This window comes from Scyliorhinus torazame, chromosome 1 (genome assembly GCF_047496885.1).
Source record: "Scyliorhinus torazame isolate Kashiwa2021f chromosome 1, sScyTor2.1, whole genome shotgun sequence".
Classification (NCBI taxonomy): Eukaryota; Metazoa; Chordata; class Chondrichthyes; order Carcharhiniformes; family Scyliorhinidae; genus Scyliorhinus; species Scyliorhinus torazame.
This window is the reverse complement of record NC_092707.1, coordinates 154,034,074-154,056,767: the sequence shown is the minus strand read 5'-3', so window position 1 is coordinate 154,056,767 and position 22,694 is coordinate 154,034,074. Positions and strand designations below refer to the sequence as shown.

The 22,694-nt window shown below is 49.3% G+C and overlaps 1 protein-coding gene across 2 annotated transcripts in view; it reads left to right on the top strand.

Moving 5' to 3' along the window:
- The window catches only part of LOC140415180 (exostosin-1-like), a 510,761-nt gene that overhangs the window by 365,132 nt on the left and 122,935 nt on the right, over positions 1-22,694 (top strand). For both annotated transcript variants that reach the window (XM_072501034.1, XM_072501033.1), the window contains exon 2: positions 14,502-14,595. In XM_072501034.1, the coding sequence (XP_072357135.1) occupies positions 14,502-14,595 (94 nt within the window). The remainder of the gene's footprint in view (positions 1-14,501; positions 14,596-22,694) is intronic.

The following is a 22,694-nucleotide window of genomic DNA, read 5'->3' as shown; positions in this document are numbered from 1 at the left end:
TCGACCTCTCAACACCCCCATTGCGGCATCCGGACTCCCACCCACCACGCTCCAACTGACTTATTAGGGCGTCCTCATGCCCCCCTCACCCCACCTCATAAGCACAGTGCGCCCCCAGGCATGATCAGCGGCATGGGCAACCTTTCACTTTGGCACCTTGGCACTGCCAGTCTAGCACCTTGGCATGAATCCCAGTGTACCGCCCTGCCCAGGGCCCGATCACCTGGGGGCCTCTGATTGAGGCTGGGGGGGGTGGTTGGGTGCCACGTTGGGGGCTCCAGAGATCGGAACGTCATTTAAAAATGGCGTACCGATTTCTCTCTACACTGAGGAGTTCTGGTGATTGGAGCTTCTCACTCCAGAAAACAAAGCTCTGTGTGGCCTAGGCCGTTCCCCACTGAGGTCCCCTATTTAACCTGAGTGGTGCTTGATGGCTTCGCGTTTCTCGGCACTGCGAGCGCCGGGAAACGCGCGGCTAAATGCGCTCACTATGGGACTTTCCATGTCGTTAAATCGCGCCCCGTGTTTTTGTTTAAGGTCTCCTCCCTCAGTACTGCAGAGGAACTCTAACTTAGGTTTCGGGCCAAGTCTCTGCAATGAGACTTGAACGCATGATCTTTGAACTCAGGAGGCAAGATGCTACCCACTGAGTCACGGCTAAAACCTAAAAGAGAATTATACAGCCAGGTTGTTCAATTTTTATGTCAGTACATTTCAAGAATATCTTATTGCTTGCTGTGAGCATGGCATAAATGAAGAGTGACAGCAACACTGTCTGAGAACTAATATAACAACGGTGATACTGCAGCCCCATTGTTCCCACTCATGCATGAAGGACTCGTGACTAACAGACACCACAGGCATGAAGGACGCTGAAGGTCTTCCTTGTGAGTGATGAACCAGTTGGAATCTGTTGCTGTCTGTTGTGACAGTTTCTTCCTTTCCTATTTTTCTTCACTCCTTGCCCAAAGGAATTGTCCCGCAGTCGATATATTACCACAGGCACCGGTTGCCTTCCTGCGTCCTGGCCTACTTAAACATTTGCCATATTTAATGTGAAGGTGGACAGGATGACACTCAATTCCTCACTCAGTTGGGATTGCCAAACTTTCAGAATTGCCCTCAGATCACTGGGAATTGAAGATTAATCTCCAGGACACTGCCATTCGCCACACCCAGGAGAAAAAACTCATAGTGGCATTGTTTGTTTTTAAACTTATTTGAATTATTTTGCACATGGATCCCTATTACTAAATCTATCATTCATTCTGGCTTTATATTTCCAGATTTTTAAAAACTGATATCAAATTCTCAGACTACCTTAATGTCACTTGAATTATTAGGATAATTATCTCTGGATTACTAGTCCAGTAATATAGGGCCTGGAATCAATGCAGTAATTGGTTTGGACGTTCTTATTTGGAAACACTGAGGCAGCATGGGTAAAAGATCATGATTTGAACAGCTTATGTATGCATGCGATTAGCATTTTCTCCAAATTCACTTGTTAATGGTGTCACACCGCAGACATCAATAGCCCTGATAAATATTTGCATAAGATTAATGCTTGTGTCACTTTGTAAAATTGAACTGCAGCTCTTTGATGTAACCAGTAGGCTGCGCAAACTGCAGCATAATTTTGTTTTCTGTCTGTGCCAAACTACCAGTGCAGTTGGCATCATTTGTCAGTTCTGTCAATGCCAATATTAGGATAGTAATGGCACTGTTTCTGTATAAACCCTTAATATGCTCTTCATAATCTTTGGAACTCTCTATCTCCGAAGACAATGAAAGTTCAGCCATTCAGCATAGTCAAAACTGAGGTTGGGCACAAAAGGAATTAAGGGATATGGGGATAGGGCAGGAAAGTGATGTTGATGTAGATCAACCATGATCTTATTGAATGGCACAGCAGGTTCAATGGGTCATATTGCTAATTCCTAATCCTATTCCTTATATTCTGATACTCATACCACATTCTTCTTTATTTCAGAGATTTGGCATTACAGTGCAGTGGTCAGGGTGTGCAGCAGTAACAGAGGTGCCATCATTCAGATGAGATGCTAAGACAAGTGACTATCTGTCCTCTGAGGTGAATGTACAAAATTCCATGGCACTGTTTCAGAGGAAAGCAGATGAGGTATACCTCGTGTCCTGGACCAATATCTCTCCCTCAACCCCTCACTAAAAACAGCTTAACGGGCTAATACCGTTTGGTGTCAATTATTCATTATTAAATTTTTTTAAATTTATAATATGTGGTCGGCACTGGTTAGGCTTTATAGTTTAGGTTTTATAGTGCATTTATTGCCCATCCCTAGTTGCCCTTCATAAGGTGGTGGTGAGCTGCCTTCTTGAACCGTTGCAGTCCCTGAGGTGTAGGTACACCCACTGTACTGTTCGGGAAGGAGTTCCAGGATGTTGCCTCAGGGGCACTGAAGGAATGGCGATGTATTTCCAAATCAGGATGGTGAATGGCTTGGAGGCGAACTGCCAGAAGATGGGATTCTCGGATACCTGCTGCACTTGTCCTTCTAAATGGTCATAGTCGTGGGTTTGGAAGGTGCTGTCTAAGGAACCTTGGTGAGTTACTGCAGTGTATCTTGTAGATGGTACACACGGCTGCTACTGTTCGTCGTTGGTGGAGGGTTTGAATGTTTGTGGAAGGGGGAGCAATCAAGTTGGCTGCTTTGTCCTGGACGGTGTTGAGCTTCTTGAGCTTGTTGGAGCTGCACTCATCCAGGATAGTGGAGCGTATTCCATTACACTCCTGACTTGTGCCTCATAGATAATGCACAGGCTTTGGGGAGTCAGGAAATGAGTTACTCGCAACCGGATTCCTAGGCTTTGCTCTGGTAGTCACTGTCGTGTTGGGTGTTCCGATACACAAACGAACCAACACGGTTATAGATGGTACAACTCTGTTTTATTATTCTGTACAATAATAACTATTAACTTCTGGCTGTGGTTCGTACTTCACCAGCTAACCTGTGGACCCAGCCCTAGCACTATCTTAGTGAGGCACTCAGCACATGGTGTATGTCTGAGTGGCACTCTGTGAGCTCTGTGCTCTGAGCTATCTCCCAGTAGAATGAGCGGGAACTGTGGTGTTCCCTGTTTTATAGTGCGTGTGCTCTCACTGGTGATTGGCTGCGATGTTGTGTGTGTGTTGGTTGGTCCATCTACCTGTCCATCAGTGTGTGTGTGATTGCACCATGATATGTTAATATGGATATCATGACATCCCCCCTTTTCACAAGGATATGTGCCTGTATGGTAATAAATATTGGTGTGTACTGAGTGCGGCTGAGTATGTGTGTGCAATATTTACAACATGTACATGAGGCTAAACTATATACATAGGAAGGTGTCAGGTGCAACAGAGCAACGAGGTTGTACCACAAACAAAACAAGTGCAATCATCAAATATCGAAAGAGAACTCCTGGAATGACAAGAAAGAAACAAATTAACATTATTGCGCAACAATTCAGTGAGTCCAATGTGCAAACAGGCTCATAAGTCCAGTCTATCAGGTGGGCGACGAATTCGGGTTGACTGCCTCAAGGGTGGGTCAGGATCCACCGTCTGAGGAATGGGCCTGGCCACGGGCGATAGAGGAATAGGCAGAGTGGCAGGAAGCTCCACGAAGTCGACATCAGGGTCAACAGGAGGGCGTGGCACCGGTGCATGATCACGTGGCGAGTGCGGAAGCAGCCGAAGGGCCCGCCGATTACGCCGGCGAATGGCGGAGAACCTTGGTGGTTGCCGACCAGCCACCCTCCGGTAGGTGTATGCGGACGTTGTCTCCTGGCGCCAGGGCAGGAAGATCAGTTGCCCGAGCGTCATGTGCCACCTTCTGCTGAGCATGTTGCTGTTGCATCCTTTGCAGTACTGGAGCATGGTCGGGTTTAGGAACATGAATGGATGGCACAGTGGTCCTAAGGGTGCGACCCATCAACACCTGGGCTGGTGAGAGGCCTGTGGACAGTGGGGCCGAGCGATAGGCCAGCAGGCTAAACAGAAGTCAGATCCGGCATCAGCAGCCTTGCAGAGGAGCCGCTTCACGATATGGACGCCCTTTTCCGCCTTGCCATTCGACTGGGGATGCAAAGGGCTGGACGTCACGTGTGTGAAGCCGTATGAAGCGGCAAAAGAAGACCATTCTTGGCTGCCCAAAACAGGGCCCGTTGTCAGACATGACGGTAAGCGGAATGCCATGGCGAGCGAAGGTTTCTTTACATGCTCTGATTTTTTTTTTTAAATTTAGAGTAGCCAATTATTTTTTTTCAAAGTAAGGGCCAATTTAGTGTGGCCAATCCACCTAACCTGCACATCTTTGGGTTGTGGGGGTGAAACCCACGCAGACATGGGGAGAATGTGCAAACTCCACACGGACAGTGACCCAGGGCCGGGATTCGAACCCGGATCTTCAGCGCCGCAGTCCCAGTGCTATCCACTGCGCCACATGCTGCCCCTTTGCATGCTCTGATGACAGCTGATGATGTCAAGTCGTGCAGGCGTATGACCTCCTGATAATTGGAAAAATAGTCAATTATAATGATGTAGTCCCTGCCGAGCGCATGAAAGAGGTCCACACCCACCTTCGCCCAGGGGGACGTGACCAACTCATGGGGCTGAAGCGTCTCAGGGGGTTGCGCAGGCTGAAACCTTTGGCAGGTGGGGCAGTTGAGCACCATGTTGGCGATGTCGTCGCTGATGCCCGGCCAGTATACAGCTTCTCGGGCCCTCCGCCTGCACTTTTCAACCCCGAGATGGCTTTCGTGCAATTGTTCGAGGACAAGCCGGTGCATGCTGTCCAACTTTAGGAGGGCACAATCAATGACGGCCAAGTCGTCCCGGACATTGTAGAATTGTGGGCACTGCCCCTTGCGCCACCCTTCCGCCATGTGGTGCATCACACGTTGTAGAAGGGGATCAGCCGCAGTCTCACGGCGAATGTGGGCCAGACGTGCATCAGTAGCCGGCAGATTGGCCGATGTGAAGGCTACTTGTGCGTCGACCTGACAAACGAATCCCTCCGATTCGGGCGGTGTGCTCACTGCTCTGGACAGGGCATCTGCGATGATGAGGTCCTTTCCTGGGGTGTGGACCAGTTGGAAGTCGTATCTCCGGAGCTTGAGCAGAATGCGCTGGGGGCGAGGGGTCATCTCGTTGAGGTCCTTTTGTATGATGCCGACCAGGGGGCGATGGTCGGTCTCCACAGTGAACTGAGGAAGACCATACACATAGTCGAGGAATTTGTCGATGCCGGTCAACAAACCCAGGCACTCCTTTTCAATCTGTGCATAGCGCTGTTCTGTGGGGGTCATGGCCCGCGAGGCATAGGCGACCGGGGCCAATGATGCAGTGTCGTCCCGTTGCAGGAGAACCGCCCCAATGCCAGACTGGCTGGCATCAGTCGAGATCTTTGTGTCCCGAGTAGTGTCGAAGAACGCCAATACCGGGGCGGTGGTGAGCTTGATCTTGAGCTCTTCCCATTCCTTCTGGTGTGCGGGCAGCCACTGGAATTCCGTTGTCTTCTTGACCAGGTGGCGAAGAGCCGTTGTGTGCAAGGCAAGGTTGGGAATAAACTCTCCCAGGAAGTTGACCATCCCGAGAAAGCGTAGCACTGCCTTCTTGTCTGCCGGCTGCGGCATGGCTGCAATAGCTGCCACTTTGTCGGCATCCGGACGCACCCCTGACTGGGATATGTGGTCCCCCAGAAACCTTAGCTCAGTTTGGCCAAAAGAACACTTGGCTCGGTTGAGGCGCAGGCCATGATCTCGTATCCGTGCAAAGACACGCTGGAGACGACTGATGGGCTCCCATGGTGCAGTGGACCAGATGATGACATCGTCAACATAGACGCGCACCCCTTCGATGCCCTCCATCATCTGTTCCATGATGCGATGAAACAACTCGGATGCCGAGATGATGCCAAACGGCATCCTATTGTAGCAGTATCTGCCAAAGGGAGTGTTGAAAGTGCACAGCTTCCTGCTGGACTGATCCAGCTGAATCTGCCAAAAACCCTTTGAGGCATCAAGCTTGGTGAAAATTTTAGCCCGGGCCATTTCGCTCATGATTTCTTCCTGTTTGGGTATGGGGTAGTGTTCCCTCATGATGTTATTGTTCAGGTCTTTCGGGTCGATGCAGATCCGGAGCTCGCCGGAGGGCTTTCTTACGCACACCATGGAGCTGACCCATGGCGTTGGCTCCGTGACCCGGGAAAGCACTCCTTGGTCCTGCAGATCCTGCAGCTGCTGCTTGAGGCGGTCCTTGAGTGGTGCTGGGACTCTACGAGGTGCGTGAATGACCGGGGTGGCGTCCGGTTTGAGCCGTATTCTGTAATGTAGGAGAGTGTGCCCATGCCCTCGAAAACCTCCCGGTTGTGGGCGAGGAGCGAGTGGAGCTGTGCCCTAAAGTCTGCATCCGGGAAATCGGACATGCCTTCTGGAGACAGAGTGTGTACCTGCTGAATGAGGTGGAGGATCTTGCACGCCTGTGCGCCTAACAGAGAGTCCTTCGAGGATCCAACTATCTCAAAAGACAGTGTGGCTGTGTATGAATTGTGTGCAACCTCGAGCTGGCAGGACCCCATGGCCAGGATAACGTTCCTGTTGTAATCAACCAGCTGACAGTGGGATGGCCGAATCGGTGGTTTAACCTTCAAGGTGTGGAAGGCTGACCATGCAATGAGATTGGCGGAGGCACCAGTGTCGAAGCGGAATGTGATTGGTGATCGGTTTACCGTTAGGGTGGCACACCATTCATCGCCCGGATTAATGCTGTGCACTGGTGAGTCCTACTTGGGGGACATCCGGTTCCTGTCTCTTACTGTAACGCGGAAGGGTTCTCGGTCATCTGTATCACCGGTCTGCACGTCGTCAGGGTATGACTCGGTGTATGGGGGCTGAATGGCCCGCACGTCCCTACGAGGCTAGCGGAATTGCGGAGAGTTGGCAGGTTGAGCTGCTCGACAGCAGGCAGCGTAGTGGCCCATCCTGCCACAGCGGAGGCATTGTCGCGTTTTGGCTGGACATTGCCGCTTTAAGTGTGCGGATCCACAGTTGCCGCACGTCATTACGTCATGGCGCTCGTTGCACCACCGCGCATGCGCGGTGCGGTCCTGCGTAGAGCGCGCTTGCGCATCACGTCCCTCTGCGTCGACGTCCCCTCTTTTGGCGCGTACAAGCGCGGGAGGCCTCGGAAAGCGCGCAAAATAGCTGCCCTCGTCGGGCCGCGGGCCAGGAGGAACTCGATCGACTGGACACGCTCGGCCTCGTAGGATCCCTGCTGTGCCGATTCGGCCGCCTGGAATTGGGAGTAGCAGCTGGTCGCGTTTTCATGGAGGACGCAGGTTTCGATGGCGGTGACAAGGGTGATGTGCTTTATTTTGAGGAGCTGCTGGCGTAGGGTGTCCCAAAACTATCTGATCCCGAATCATGGAGTCGGAGGTGGCCTCATAGCCGCAGGACTGCGCGAGAATATGGAGGTGTGTCAAATAAGATTGAAAACGCTCATCCTTACCCAGCAGGCGCTGCTGGGAGAGGTACCTCTCGAAGCTCTCCACGCTGGAGTGTTCCACAAATTTTAGAAGGTCCGTCTTGTACTTCGTCTTGTGCTCGCCTTCCGCGAATGCCAGGGAGTTGTAGATGTGGATGGCGTGTTGCCCCGCCGTGGAGAGGAGGAGGGCGATCTTCCTGGTGTCCGATGCATTCTCCCTGTCTGTGGCTTCTAGGAAGAGCTGGAAGCGCTGTTTAAACAGCTTCCAGTTGATGCCGAGATTTCCAGCGATTCGGAGCGGCTGCGGCGGGCTGATGGTGTCCATGGCGCAGGATGGCGGATCTCTGAAGAGGTGCAGGTAGGTCTCACAGTCGCTGGTATCATGTCGTGTTGGGTGTTCCGATACAGAAACGAACCAACACGGTTGTAGATGGTGCAACTCTGTTTTATTATTCTGTACAATAATAACTATTAACTTCTGGCTGTGGTTCGTACTTCACCAGCTAACCTGTGGACCCAGCCTTAGCACTATCTTAGTGAGGCACTCAGCACATGGTGTATGTCTGAGTGGCACGCTGTGAGCTCTGTGCTCTGAGCTATCTCCTGGTGGAATGAGCGGGAACTGTGGTGTTCCCTGTTTTATAGTGCGTGTGCTCTCACTGGTGATTGGCTGTGATGTTGTGTGTGTGTTGGTTGGTCCATCTACCTGTCCATCAGTGTGTGTGTGTGTGATTGCACCATGATATGTTAATATGGATATCATGACAGCCATAGAATTTATATGCTAGTCCAGTTCAGTTTCTGGTCAATGGTAACCCCCAGGATATTGACTGTGGGGGATCCAGCGATGGTAATGCCATTGAATGTCAAGGGGTGATGGTTACATCCTCTCTTGTTGGAGATGGTCATTACCTGGCATTTGTGTGGCATGAAAGTTTTTTGGGGGGCATGAAAGATACTTGCCACTTGTCAGCCCTAGCCTCGATTTTAGAACATAAGAACATAAGAACTAGGAGCAGGAGTAGGCCATCTGGCCCCTCGAGCCTGCTCAGCCATTCAATGAGATCATGGCTGATCTTTTGTGGACTCAGCTCCACTTTCCGTCCCGAACACCATAACCCTTAATCCTTTTATTCTTCAAAAAAACTATCTATCTTTATCTTAAAAACATTTAATGAAGGAGCCTCAACTGCTTCACTGGGCAAGGACTTCCATAGATTCCCTGGATTTTGTCCAGGTCCAGCTGCATTTGGACACAGGCTGCTTCAGTATCTGAGGAGTACAAATGGTGCTGAACATTGTGCAGTCATCAGCGAACATCCCCACTTCTGACCTTATGATGGAAGGAAGGTTATTGATGAAGCATGTTTGGGCCTCAGACATTCAGAAATATGTTCAGCCACACCTGGATTCCTAATTAACCACTTGTGATTAACATATTGGACAGCACAGAAATGGCATAGTGAAGAATTTAGTGCAATAATTTAAATGTTCATGCACCAGTCTTTCAGTTTCAGAAATTCTATTGATGCCCCTTTGATCTACTTCACTCTCTGGTTTCTAACCATAATTAGACTTGGACAGAGGTTGAAAGGGCCATAATTTAATTCCCAATGTTCGTTTTGCCACTGATAGAAGTCCTTTAAAATAAATTTAATAACTAAGATCTGATGCACAACATTGGACACGGGCAAGTCAAGGTAAAAATGTAAAGATAGTTTGGGTCCAAACAGACACCTTTTGTTAAATCGATTGGTGTGTGATGCTGGATTTGCACACTATCTGATCTTACTCTCTGTTGAAGTAAATGGAAAGCAAATCTGTGTTCCAGTCAATCTCGCAGGATTCAAAGCCTGTTGGGTTGAAATCACTCACTTTGTGTCCAGTTTACATATTTTAATTACACAAAACAACACAGCTATCCAGTCCAAATATACACAGGTCTCAGTGCTCTCCAAAGCGGGTACAGATTAGGCCGACTTGTCCCTTGGCTCCCTCCCTGGCTCAATGAGGAAGTCAAAATAATGATAGGTTTTGTTGTTCTATTGCTGGCACATGAGAGAATCCGCCTGCTCAGTGCTGGAGCTATTCGCTGACTAGAATCTGCTGGGATTCACAGTCATGTTCAAGATGTAATGAGATGCCTTTTCAGCGGAGGAATAAGAATGGGTTGTTCTCAGTGCCCACCGTTTCGCAGCTCTTGTTATTAGCTTGTTCATTAACACTAACTTGCCCTGGCTATTAAAACATACTTATTTTTATTTTAAAAAATGCAAACAAACAAAGCACTTGTGTTCACTTCAACTTGTATTGAACCTGGGTTAAACCACAAATGGGATAATATTTAATGAAGTTGAAAAAAACTGCGGGTTCCTGCAAATCCAGAGAGAGTCCTGTATCAACATCTTTTCGGGAAGGCCGGCCAGATTAAGTGTTTCTTTAACTGGGAAGCAGCAGAACACCAGGTGTGGGAAACCACACCCCACTCTGATTGGCCAGTAGCTGTCATTGCAGACTGCACAACTGAGGAGCCAGCAACGAGGGCAGGAGGTGGCTCACAGTGGGCACCCCCTTCCTGAGGCTGGGCCCTTAAACCAGGCACTGAAAGCTTTTAAAGAGGATGTTCACAAAGCTCCCATCCCCAAGAAGGTGCGTGGTTTGTTTTTCAGGCCTTCCACATGGCAAAACCTCCGCCAGTCACTTGGTGAATATCACTGGCATCAGGATGAGGCCCTTAAGGTGGAAGAATGTCCATGGGCCTTCCCGCCATGGAGTTAATTGGGGCAGAGGCAGCAAGTCAGCAGGGTCCCTTCCCACCACCTTCCCATCCAACTAAATGCCCCCCATGCCATCAACATTGCCTTGCGGGTGGGCATTAAGTTCCATCTTATGGAGTGTTATTCACAATTCTAGTGTCTGTGTTATACCATGACCAAGAAGAAGGTCCAAAAAATAGAGGTACCACGTATCAGGAAATGAACAGGAACTTTTTTTTTAAAAAGAGAAAAGGTGGAATGGTGAACGGATTGAGATCTTTGAAACCTATGATGGGGTTCAATTGGATAGATGCAGAGAAAATGGCCGTAATTCTCCGGTCGTTGTGATTCACTTTTCTCGCTGGCTGCGCTCCCCTGCCCATGGGGTTCCAGGCGGCATCAGGTGGTTACAATTGGAAATCCCATTGACATACCGGGCAGCACGGTAGCATTGTGGATAGCACAATTGCTTCACAGCGCCAGGGTCCCAGGTTCGATTCCGGCTTCGGTCACTGTCTGTGCGGAGTCTGCACATCCTCCCCGTCTGTGCGTGGGTTTCCTCCGGGTGCTCCGGTTTCCTCCCACAGTCCAAAGATGTGCGGCTCAGGTGGATTGGCCATGATAAATTGCCCTTAGTGTCCAAAATTGCCCTTAGGGTGGGGTTACTGGGTTATGGGGATAGGGTGGAGGTGTTGAGCTTGGGTAGGGTGCTCTTTCCAAGAGCTGGTGCAGACTTGATGGGCCAAATGGCCTCCTTCTGCACTGTAAATTCTATGATAATCTATGATAAGTGGCGGGAAAACAGAATCCCGCCACCAGCGAATGGCGCACTGCCAGCATTGAAAGAACTCTCACATTGTTAATCTTTCCCAGTCATATAACTCTCTATAAGTTGTCAGCTGTGACTCAGCAGATAGCCCTCTCACCTATCCCATGAGAATAAGAAGGTCATGGGTTAAAGTCCCACTTTAAAGACTTGAGTCCAGAACATGAGTTGACAGTCCCAGCACAGCACTGAGGAAGTGTTGCTGGAGGTGGAGCATTTCAGGTGAGATATTAAGTAGAGATCCTGTATGCGTTTTCAGGGAGATAGAAAAGATCCCATGGCACTATTATAAGGGGGGCAGGGACCAATGTTTATCCTTCAACCAACGTCACTAAACAGGATTATCAGGTCAATACCACACTGCTGTATGTGGGAGCTTGCTGCGTGCAAATTGGCTGCCGTGCTTCCTACATCAGCAGCGACTACAATTCAAAAGTACTTAATTGACTGAATAGTGATTTGGAACATCCTGAGGTTGTGAAAGGTACTATGTAAATGGAAGTTCTATCTTTCAAATTTTAAGGAACCCATTCTTCCTTGAATCCCAGGAAGGCAGGCTGCACTCACTGCATTCTTGGATAAGCAGCACTGCGCAACACAGCGAATGTTACAGTCTTGTTCCAGCTTTTCAAGAGCAGAACGAATGACTGGCAGCTGGTGTTGATATGTCTGCGTGGCTGAGTCACAGCTCTTTGATACTAATTATCTGCTGTGAAAAGAGACAGTTTGGAGACATTCAGAAAATTACAGGGTGAACTTCCTTGCAGTTTTTGCCACAATGGTGATACTGGAAGAGCATAGGGATGATTATGAGCAATGAGACTCGGGGTGATTTGCCCCCCCCCCCCCCACCTGTGCACCTTTAAACCACTTCTCCGAGTGTTCGCCCTCCCTGAAATATGCCGACCAAATCTCATTGGGCTTATACAGACTTTACTTGTGTTCTATCTGCAAGCTTCCCAGATTCGCTCTCCTTTACAATCTGAGTAAGTTGCTGGCAAATGTGTTGGGGCATAATGTGCTCAAAACAGAAGTGTTTTTGAAAATGTTTTTTTGACCCATATTATTTTCATTGTTTGATCTGGTAAACAGTCAGGTAAAGGGAACAAATAGAAGGCCAGATGGTGCAGCGACAGGGACCGGGTTCGATACCTGGGTTCAATTCCCGGCTTGGGTCACTGTCTGTGCGGAATCTGCATGTTCTCCCCATATCCCCTCCCCGGGACAGCACGGTAGCATTGTGGATAGCACAATTGCTTCACAGCTCCAGGGTCCCAGGTTCGATTCCAGCTTGGGTCACTGCCTGTGCAGAGTCTGCACATCCTCCCCGTGTGTGCGTAGGTTTCCTCCGGGTGCTCCGGCTTCCTCCCACAGTCCAAAGATGTGCAGGTTAGATGGATTGGCCATGATAAATTGCCCTTAGTGTCCAAAATTGCCCTTAATGTTGGGTGGGGTTACTGGGTTATGGGAATAGGGTGGAGGTTTTGGCCTTGGATAGGGTGCTCTTTCCAAGAGCTGGTGCAGACTCGATGGGCTGAATGGCCTCCTTCTGCACTGTAAATTCTATGATGTATCTGCGTGGGTTTCCTCCGGGTGATCCAGTTTCCTCCCACAAGTCCCAAAAGACGTGCTTGTTAGGTGAATTGGAAATTCTGAATTCTCCCTCGTGTATCCGAACAGGCGCCGGAGTGTGGCAACTAGGGAATTTTCACAGTAACTTCATGTGTTAATGTAAGCCTACTTGTGACACTAATAAAGATTATTATATTATCACAAACATTTAACCATTCCTGGGTATGTGAATCTAGGCTGCGATGTGAATCATCATGTTGAAGCAGGCATGTTCAATAGTCTTTGAACAAAAGATTTGTGTTTGGATGTCTGTTAGTCTGTGATAAATCCTCAAGTGCTTGGTCAGTCTACATGTTTCAATCAGTTAACCCTGTGTTGCAGTCGTGAACTTCCCTCGAGATTGCTTCACCGTCCCAACCCCTTCCACATTCCTCACCCGAACTATGTAAATAGAGCCACCCAATTTTGACCCTAGCAATCAGTGAGCTGCTCCAATCTTTACAATGAGGATTTTTAAACTCCAATAACAATCACTTGTATTTACATAGTGCCTTAAATGTTGTAATATGTCCCAAGATGCTTCACAGGAACATTATCAAACAAAACCTGCAACTGAGCCAGCATCAGTATTTACTGCCATCCAAATCTCTGTCAAAAGGACTCTAAGAATTATGAAAAGCATTTTTAACATTGATTTTTTTAAAGTGTAAAATTACCAGACGGTATTATGTACTGTGTTGATTTATTTATCCTTCTGTAGCTTTATGTTTTGCAGTAAATTGGAATTAGTAGTTTTAGCCTGAATTATACAAGTGTCCATTTGGTGTGTTTTGCCACTTACTAGAGAAATAAGGGTTGGACTTTCATCAGAACCATGTTGAAAATAACAATATAGTACTTTCCAATGATGTCTAGGGTTGATGTCATTTTGGCTGGCAGTCTTGAAATGGGTGGCACAGGTGCTTAATGGAACAAGTGGGAACTTTATTAGCCCATGAAAACTGGAGTCCTGACATCTAGCTAAGGTAGAGAATAGGTTAGATTGCTCAGTCTGTTAACTAGTCTGGTAAACAGATCAAATGGAGGGCCCAACAGTATATTTTTGTGAGAATTTAGTGGTTGCCAGATATGTGGGGCCAAACAACATACTTTCAACCCATTAGAAATTGATGTAGACTGACCTAGCCTAGCACAGACCACTGCAAGCAGCTGCAAAGGACCTTTCAAAATATTTTTTGTGGGGTCAAGAGGAGCATGAATTCTACTGACACCACTATATCTGATCCTCTACTTTCTTCCCTTGAGATTGTTACACCGCCCCAACCCCTTCCACATTACCTCACCTGGACTGCGTAAATAGTCACCCATCTTTTGGCCCTTGCAATCAGTGAGCTGCTTCAATCTTCATAATGAGGATTTTAAATCTCCACTAACAATAACTTGCATTTAGATAGTGCCTTAAATATTGTAATATGTCCCAAAGTGCTTCACAAGAACATTATCAAACAAAACTAGCAACTGAGCCAGAAAGGGATATATCAGAATAGTTGACCAAAGGATTGATCAAAGAGATTTTGAAGCGTGTGTATAAAGGAGGAAAGAAAAGCAGAGAGGTTTTGTGCGTGAATTCTAGAGCTCAGGGCCAAGTCAGCTGAAGGCACGGCATTCAATAGTGGAATTTTTAAAATTCAGGGTGGAAGAGGCCAAAATTGTAGGAGCAGAGAGAACATCAGAGGGTTGCAGAACTGTGGTAAGGTACAGAGAGGCCAGGGGTTTAAATTCTACATTTAAATAAAGGAGTCTTATATGAATGAGCATTGGTTTTGCCTCCCTTTTCCAGGTATGATTATCAGGAATTGCTGCACAACTCCACCTTCTGCCTTGTTCCAAGGGGGAGAAGACTGGGCTCTTTCCGATTTCTGGAATCTCTTCAGGTAACACAATGTCCAACATTTGCAAGGTTGAACTGTGTGTGGATGTGAAATTAAGAACAGAAAAGGTTGGATTTGTAAAGCAAGTCTGTCCGCATTGAGAAAAGAAAGGTTAGCATTTTGAGGTAGATATGTTTAAAATGCTACTTGGAATATTTAACCTATTTATCTTGTGCTTAACCCCTCAGTCTTGCATCTTTAATCCTTTTCAGTTCAATTCCTGTCCACAGGGCCAAGGCCACCTTGGTCAACTGCACCAACATCATGCATGCAATCCTCTGCACTGCCCTTCCTCTTCTTTCTATGATGTTTGACATGGTCAACCACGCCACTCTCCCCCCATTGTCTCTCCCTCCATGACATTAGCCCTCACCTAGTTCCATTAGATCCTTCTCCATTGTAGTCTTCACATTGTCTGCAGGACAATGTCCTGAATTCTCAACTTGTTGTGGTGGGATTGAACTTCTGATCCTTGCATTTTTGGTATTGGCCTCTTGGTTAATAGTCCAGTCACATAACCACAACTTTACTGGATCCACTCCTATTTCTCTTCAGTCATCTCCTCTTTTGCATGTACCACAACCATAAATTATTATAACCACATAAAAGGGTTATGATTTCTTGCGAGCAAAGCAAGATAGGAACAGCGGTAAGCCATTTAGCCCCTTGAGCCTGTTCTGCCATTCAAAGGTCTCTAAGAATTTGTGAACCACAGTCTGAATTCAGGAACCTTTAAAAGGGTATGGTCAAATCTATGCGTCCCATGCCACCACCAAGAGAACTCATGCCAACTCATGGCCCTTCCATTCCCATTCACCCAAATAGCACTATGTACAGAACCAATTATCTTTATAATAGCAATGGCTTGTGTGGAACTGTTAAATAAACACCCTTCTCAAATGTTCTTTTTAAAAAAATACTGCTGTTCCTACAAACATACAATCACACAGACCATTAAAGTATCATTAACAGAGGCTTCATGCACCTCACACCTCTTAATTCTTGTGATATTGGGATATTTACAAAACATATCACAGAATAAATAAATTATTATAACCACATAAAAGGATTATGATGGCAAACACACAAAGTCAACAGTTCTCTCCAGGAGTGTCAAAACAAATTCCTGCTCAGATAATTATTTTATGAATCCGGACTCTAAACAAAACCTCATTGGAGATGCTTGGTTGAAAGTCCATATTCATAAAGGCCTTATGGTGGCACAGGTATTAAATGATTCTAGTGCGGGTCTCCTGTGCCTCCAACAACCTATCTAACTGGGCAGCCTACCAGGCACTTAGTGCCCAATCAATGTTCACAGCACTGGGAAAGGGAAATACCCACTGAAACCAATCCTCCCCACAAGCCCTGGCATCCAACCTTCCCCACCAACCACCCGCTCCTTGCCAGTGACCCCCTTCCTGTAACTCCCACCCCACACCATTTACTTCTTTCCAGGACCAAACCAATCAGAACTCTCTTCTCATGCAGTATAAATTGCTGTACCCTTTGTATTTTGCTATTCTTGTGAATCTGTCCTGATGAGTACAAGATGAAAAGCTTCAACAGCATGTCTCTTTTTCCAGTAAGACTCAAATTCTGTACAACCAAGAAATCATTTGTTGAAGCAGTCTAAACATAGAATCATAGTATGATAAGAAAAGTCAACATAGTTTTATGAAAGCAAAAACATGACAAATTTAATAGATTTTTGTTGTAAATAGTAACGTAGATAAAGGGAAGATGTTGTATACTTTCGGTAAGTTGCCATACAAATGGTTAATATACATGGAGTTTGGGGTGATATATTATTAAGGATAGAGGATTGCTTAATGGGTGGGAAGCAAAGAGTAGGGGTGAACAGGGAATTTTCAAGATGGTGGACCATAACTGGTGGAGTGTCGGACGAATTAGTGCTGGGGCCTCTGCTATTTATAATCCCTACTGATGACTCAGTGGAAGAGATCGAGAATACCGGGCGCTGGATTCTCCGATTTTGAGGCAATGTCCGGAAGAAGTGTCTGGTTTTATGCCGAAAAACTCGGTGAGGCCCCAGCACTGATCGACCAACCTGTGAGGGGAGAACAGATGCGCCACGTAAAACACACAGCCTTCCCGATATAAACGCCTAGAGAATTGCCTGGTCCAAGGCCACGCATGAGCACTCCAGTGTAGCAAAGAAGGCCCGCAAAATGATTCCTGACCTCCCCGCCCAGCCAAATGCACTATGGGAGTGTCTCTGTACCTCCCAACTCCCACACTGGCCAACCCCGGCCTGATTGCGCACACACAGAAAATGCCATCTTAGCACCTTGGCTGTGCCAACCTTGTAGCATCTATGCCAGCTGGTAGTGACACCTGGGCAGTGCCAGGGCACCATCCTTCCCAAAGGCCATGCAGCTGGGGGGCCTCCGATCCCCTGGGAGACTACCACAGGTGCCGTTCCATTGAATAGCGCTCACCCGAGGTCTCTGAGACAAAGGGGTTGAATCCCAAAGACTCAGGTACCTCGGGAATCTGCACATTATGGTAAGGCTTACTGCCTCACGAGGTCACGTTGGATCTCGCGAGGCCTGGCGAGCCGAGTAGATCCCGGGTGCAGGGACTCCCGACTTTCATCGGCCATGCTATACTGCGGCGAGCTGATTTTTGGCCGCAGCATCGCCATTGGATCACGACCTTAGAATTCTTTTCAGCACTGGGGAGCTGAACTCAGCGATCAGGTCGCCATTTTGAAAGGGTGCCCCGACCTCTAAGTGAGCTTGTGCGTCCCCACACCCCCCATCTATGGGCAATGTCACCCCCACACACATGGGCACTACCCCACACCCCCCCAAGTGAGGACACCCTGCTATGGGGTCCCTGGGTGTCCTCCCTCTACTGGCCCCTCCTTCCAGAACGCCCATCTGTCACCTCCCCCAACCTGCTAGACGCCCCTACTTACCTGCCATGCATCCTCCCCCACACCCTTCAAACCTCCCTCCACCCTTCTTTCATGGGCATGGTTCCTCTCGGCCCCTGACTCTTGTCAGTGCCACCCTAGCACACAGGCATCCTCGCACTTCCACCCTAGCACCCTGCCAGCTTGGTGGTGCTACCCGGACACCTTGCAGTTCCAGGTGCCAGCTCATCGGGCCCCAGCCAAGGGACCTGTCAAACGAGAATTGTTTTTGCCTTACTGACTGACCCATCCCTCCCACTGGCCATGTGCGCATTCTCCCGTAAGTCCTCCAGCCAACGACGCTGGCCCACCCTGGTGGACCCCTCTCCTGACTCCGAGGAGAACACCTCGGGGAGAGCTCCGAGGATGCAACTGTAATAGTCATGGCACAGTGGTCATCCTCACCCTCCGCCAGCGTAGACACACGCACCTCAGTGGGACATGTTAGTGGACAGGCCTCTGGGGCACAATCTAGTGAACACCACACTGCTGATGATGCACATCAGGTAGAGGCAGGAACCCCCAGGCAAGACAGCAGTCAGAGGTCTGCTGGATCCCAGGACCCAGCTGAGTCCCAGCCTGCTGCTGAGCCTGTGGTACAGAGATAGGAGATGATATGGAGAGACTAGGACATTCAGAGGGAGATGCCAGCATCACTCCAGCAGATCTATAGCCGATTGGAGGAATCCCAGGGGCTAGGGGAGCAGGAGATGGCACTGGCAATGAGTGGCACTGAGGTCAACACTACTAGGGTGGCGACTGAAGTGGAGAGCCTGGTGCACGACATTGGCACCATGAGTGAAGGTGTCCAAGACGTTGTGCAGTCGGTGACGGCCATGGCTGCGGGTCTCGCCAGAATGTCCGCCTCGCTGGGGGACATGACACAGTACCAGACTGATCTTGATGAGGTTCTGCGGGACATGTCCCACTCTCAGATGGGCATGGCTGAGGCACTGCGGAGCTTGGCCCAGTCACAGGTGGGCATTGCCAAGGTGCTGCAGAGCATGGCCCAATCACTGAGGAGCATCGCTGAGGGCGTCGACACAATTGTGGACACCATGCGGAACTGCCAGGACTGGCAGAGCTAGATGATGCAGGGGCAGCTGGAGCTCGAACCAGCTGCCCCCCCATCCCAAGGTAAACCCCGACCGGGCACCGACCGGGAGGAGGGGGCACTGGGTGCCAACCCGGACCCCTCCCACGGAGTGGTGATGGTGGGCAACAGCTCTCCCGAGTTCCAGCCCTCTGATGAGGCTGCATCTCGAGGTCAGCACACGGGACAGGGTGGCATTGCTGTGCATGTGCCGCCGACAAGTGAGCCGGGACCCTCCGGTCCTCTGTCACATCCTTCCACAATGCGGGCTGACCTTCGGACTCTTTGCCCATTCCTCCAGGCATCCCCCCCCCCCCCCCCTCCTCATGGTCCATTCTCCGGCTGTGGACATATCCCCAGAGCTGTGCCCCATCCCTCGGGTGTGGAGTGTGTGGTGTTGCCTCCCGCATTATTCAAGCTTAGAGTCCAGGCATCAAGGTGTGATTGCGATGCTAGGCAATGACTCCCATATGCTATGTGGCCCACCCACCCACAGGAATCCACTTGGCATGTATGAAATGCTCACTTAGCCTCCAACCGTGCAACCAGAGGCCTCAGCAATCGGTAGGGGGTTATGGGTGGTCTTTGGGGCAGACAGGCATGGACAAGGGTTGCCCCCGGAATGAGTAAACACGATTCAGGGGTTGGCAAGGTGGTGTCGCGAGTGGTTGCCCCACCAGCGCCTCTCCCCCCACCCTCCCATGGGGGCCACCCCTGCGGAAGGTTCCCCACACCAGCCTAACCAACTCCCACCCTACCCCCGCCGAGCACTGGGGTGGCAATCCCAGCGCCCCCGGCCTCGTTGCCTGTGAGCAAAGATGGCAACTTACCTCCTCGGCTCCCCTTCCGCCTGGTTCATGTCTTTCAAAAGGAGCACAAATCGACGCCAGCGTGACCACTTCCTGTGTAGGCCGCTGAATGACGGGAGGCCTTGGGTATGGGGTGACTCCCGTTAATTGTAAGGAAATTGGACTTAAGTGGTGATAATTGGTTTCTCGTCACACTACGGCGAGATCCCGATTTCGCCTACAGGAGTGCGCTGGTTGCGTCGCAAACTGTTGGCGCCTGGCACAGATTTCATTTTTGGCCTCTCACGCTATTCACCTGCCTTTTTTAGCTTCAGCGAGAGCGTAACGAGGCTGGAGAATCACGTCCAGGCACCGGGGAGTTTCTCACCGGTTGAGCCCACACTTAGAATTTTTTTTTAGCACTGGGGAGCCATTTTGAAAGGGTGCCCCGATTTCTCAGTGAGCTTGTGGGTCCCCCACACTCCCCACCCATTAGAAATGTCATCCTCCACACATGGGCACTACCCCACACCACCCAAGTGAAGGCATCCCATTATGGGGTCCCTGGGGGTCTGCCCCCCCATTAGGCTCCCCCAAGCTACCTTACAGCACTCCCTCCATTCCAAAACCCCATGCCTCACCCACTTCAACTTTCCAGGGGGCCCTACTTACCTGCCCTGCATTCCCCCACCCTTCAAACCCCCCTCCACCCTCATTTCATTGGCATGGCCCCCCTCGCCACCTGACTCTTGGCAATGCCACCCTGGTACTCGGGCATCCTTGCACTGTCATCCTGGCTTGCAGGCAGTGCTCATGCCTGATTGGCAGTACCATCCAGGCACCTTGGCAGTGCCAAGATGGCAGTGCCAAGGAGCCAGCCTGGCAGTGCCAAGGTACCCACATTCCAGGGGGAGGGCCAGGGAGCCACCCTGCACTTACGTGGACCAGCACTGATCGGCACCTGGCTGCAGCCTCCCTGGGATGGCCGAAGAATCGGTGGATCCCGGGCATGCAGGACATAAGTATGTTTACGCCCTACCTCCGCGTGAGCCCATTAGTTCCGCCCCTTTTGGGCAGAGTTCCGATTCCGATGTCTCGTGGGACTTCGGAGAATTCCAGGAGGCGTAGAGCCTGTCGGGAGGCTCGCTGGAGGCCTTTCCCTACATTCTGGGCGGGATTTACATTGCAACATCTCGCAAGGCTTTGCGAGCCAGGTAGATCCCGGAGCCAGAGTCTCCTGGCTTTCATCAGCCGTGCTACGCCACAGCACACTGCCTTTCCGACGCAGTGTGGCCGTTGGATCGCACGCATTGTTTTGAAACTTGTCATTCGTCAAACATTTTACACAGCTTTTTTATTTATTCTTTCATGGGTGGTGGGTGTCGTTGCCTAGACCAGCACTTATTGCCCATCCTTAATTACTCTTGAGCAGGTGGTGGCGGGCCCTGTGGTGTAGGTACATCCACCGTGCTGTTAAGAAGGCTCCAGGATTTTGACCCAACAACAGTGAAGGAACAGCAATATTGTTCCAGGTCAGGATGGCTTGAGGATTGGAGAGGAACCTGCAACTGATGGTGCTCCCATGTGTTTGCTGCCCTTGCCCTCTTAGGTTCTGGATGTCACTGGTTCAGAAGGTGCTGTCGAAGGAGCCTTAATGAGTTGGTGCAGTGCATTTTGTAGATCGTCCACACTGCTGCCAATATGCCCCAGTGGTGGAGGGAGTGAATGTGGTGGAAGGAGGTGCCAATCAAATGGATTGCTTTGTCCTGGATGGTGTTGAACTTCTTGATTGTTGTTGGAGCTGCACTCATCCAGACAAGTGGAGAGTGTTCCATTACAATCCTGACTTGTATCTTGTAGATGGTGGACAGGCTTTGGGGAGTCAGGAGCTGAGTTAACTTGGTGCAGATTCCCAGCCTAAAACCAACTCTTGTAGCCGCAGTATTTATATGGCTAGTCCAGATCAGTTTCTGGTTAATGGTAATCCCTAGGATGTTGATATTGCGGAATTCAACAATGTGGAGGGGCAGTTGTTGAATTCTCTTTTCGTACACATGGTCATTGCTTGGCACTTATGTGGCAAGCAACTTTTATGTCACACATCAGTCCAAGTCTGAATGTTGTCAAAATCTTTTTGTATAGGGAGAAAGGCTGCTTCAATATCTGAGGAGTTGTGAATGGTACTGACACATCCCCACTTCAAACCTTATGATTGTGAGAAGATCATTGATTTTTTAAAAATAAATTTAGAGCACCTGATTAATTTTTTCCAATTAAGGGGCGATTTAGCATAGCCAATCCACCTACCCTGATCATCTTTGGGTTGTGGGGGCGAAACCCACGCAAACATGGGGGAGAATGTGCAAACTCCACACGGACAGTGTCCCAGAGCCAGAATCGAACCTGGGACCTCGGCGCCATGAGGCAGCAGTGCTAACCACTGTGCCACCGTGCTGCAGGGAAGATCATTAATGAAGCAGCTGAAGATGGTGGGACCTCACTGAGGAACTCGTTTAGTAATGTCCTGGGACTGAAATGACTGACCTCCAATAACCACAACCATCTCCCTTTGTGCTAGGTATGACTCCAACCACTGGAGAGTTTTCCTTCTTATTCCCATTGACTCCATGTCATAACCTGCCTGCTTACCGTTGGCTGGGGACTAATGACAATCCCACAATCCTGTGGGAGTATGAGCTTCCCCAATGAGGGGGGGCGGAGAAATCATTAGCAGACTCCCTGTATAAATAAAGCTGGCCAGTTTGGAACCAGCAGGAAGGAGTGAGCAGCAAGCGAAGTTGCTGCTGCTGTTGTATGTATATGTTATTGTAAATAAATGTTATTTCTTTGTATCCATAAAACTCGTGCTGGATTTTTCGTGGCCCTCACAAAACTGGCGACGAGGGTTAAAGTGAATAGCTGTCTACACTGCTGAAGCCACCTCCCTGAATTTTTGTTGGATACAGGTTGGAAGTTGTTTTCTATTACACCATGCCTCTGTACGGACGTTTGGATGTTTTTGATGCTGCGCTGGAAAGCTGGAACCAGTAAGCACAACGGATGCGTTACTATTTCCGGGCAAACAATATCACCAAAAACGAGCGGCAGGTGGTCATATTGCTCACCGCCTGCGGCCCACATACGTTTGGGGTGATTGGGAGCCTTACGTACCCAGCTGCGCCAGACACCAAAACGTTTGATGAACTTGTGAATTTAATGAGGCAACATTTTAACCCAACCCCGTCCACGATAGTCCAACGTTACCGGTTTAGTACCGCTG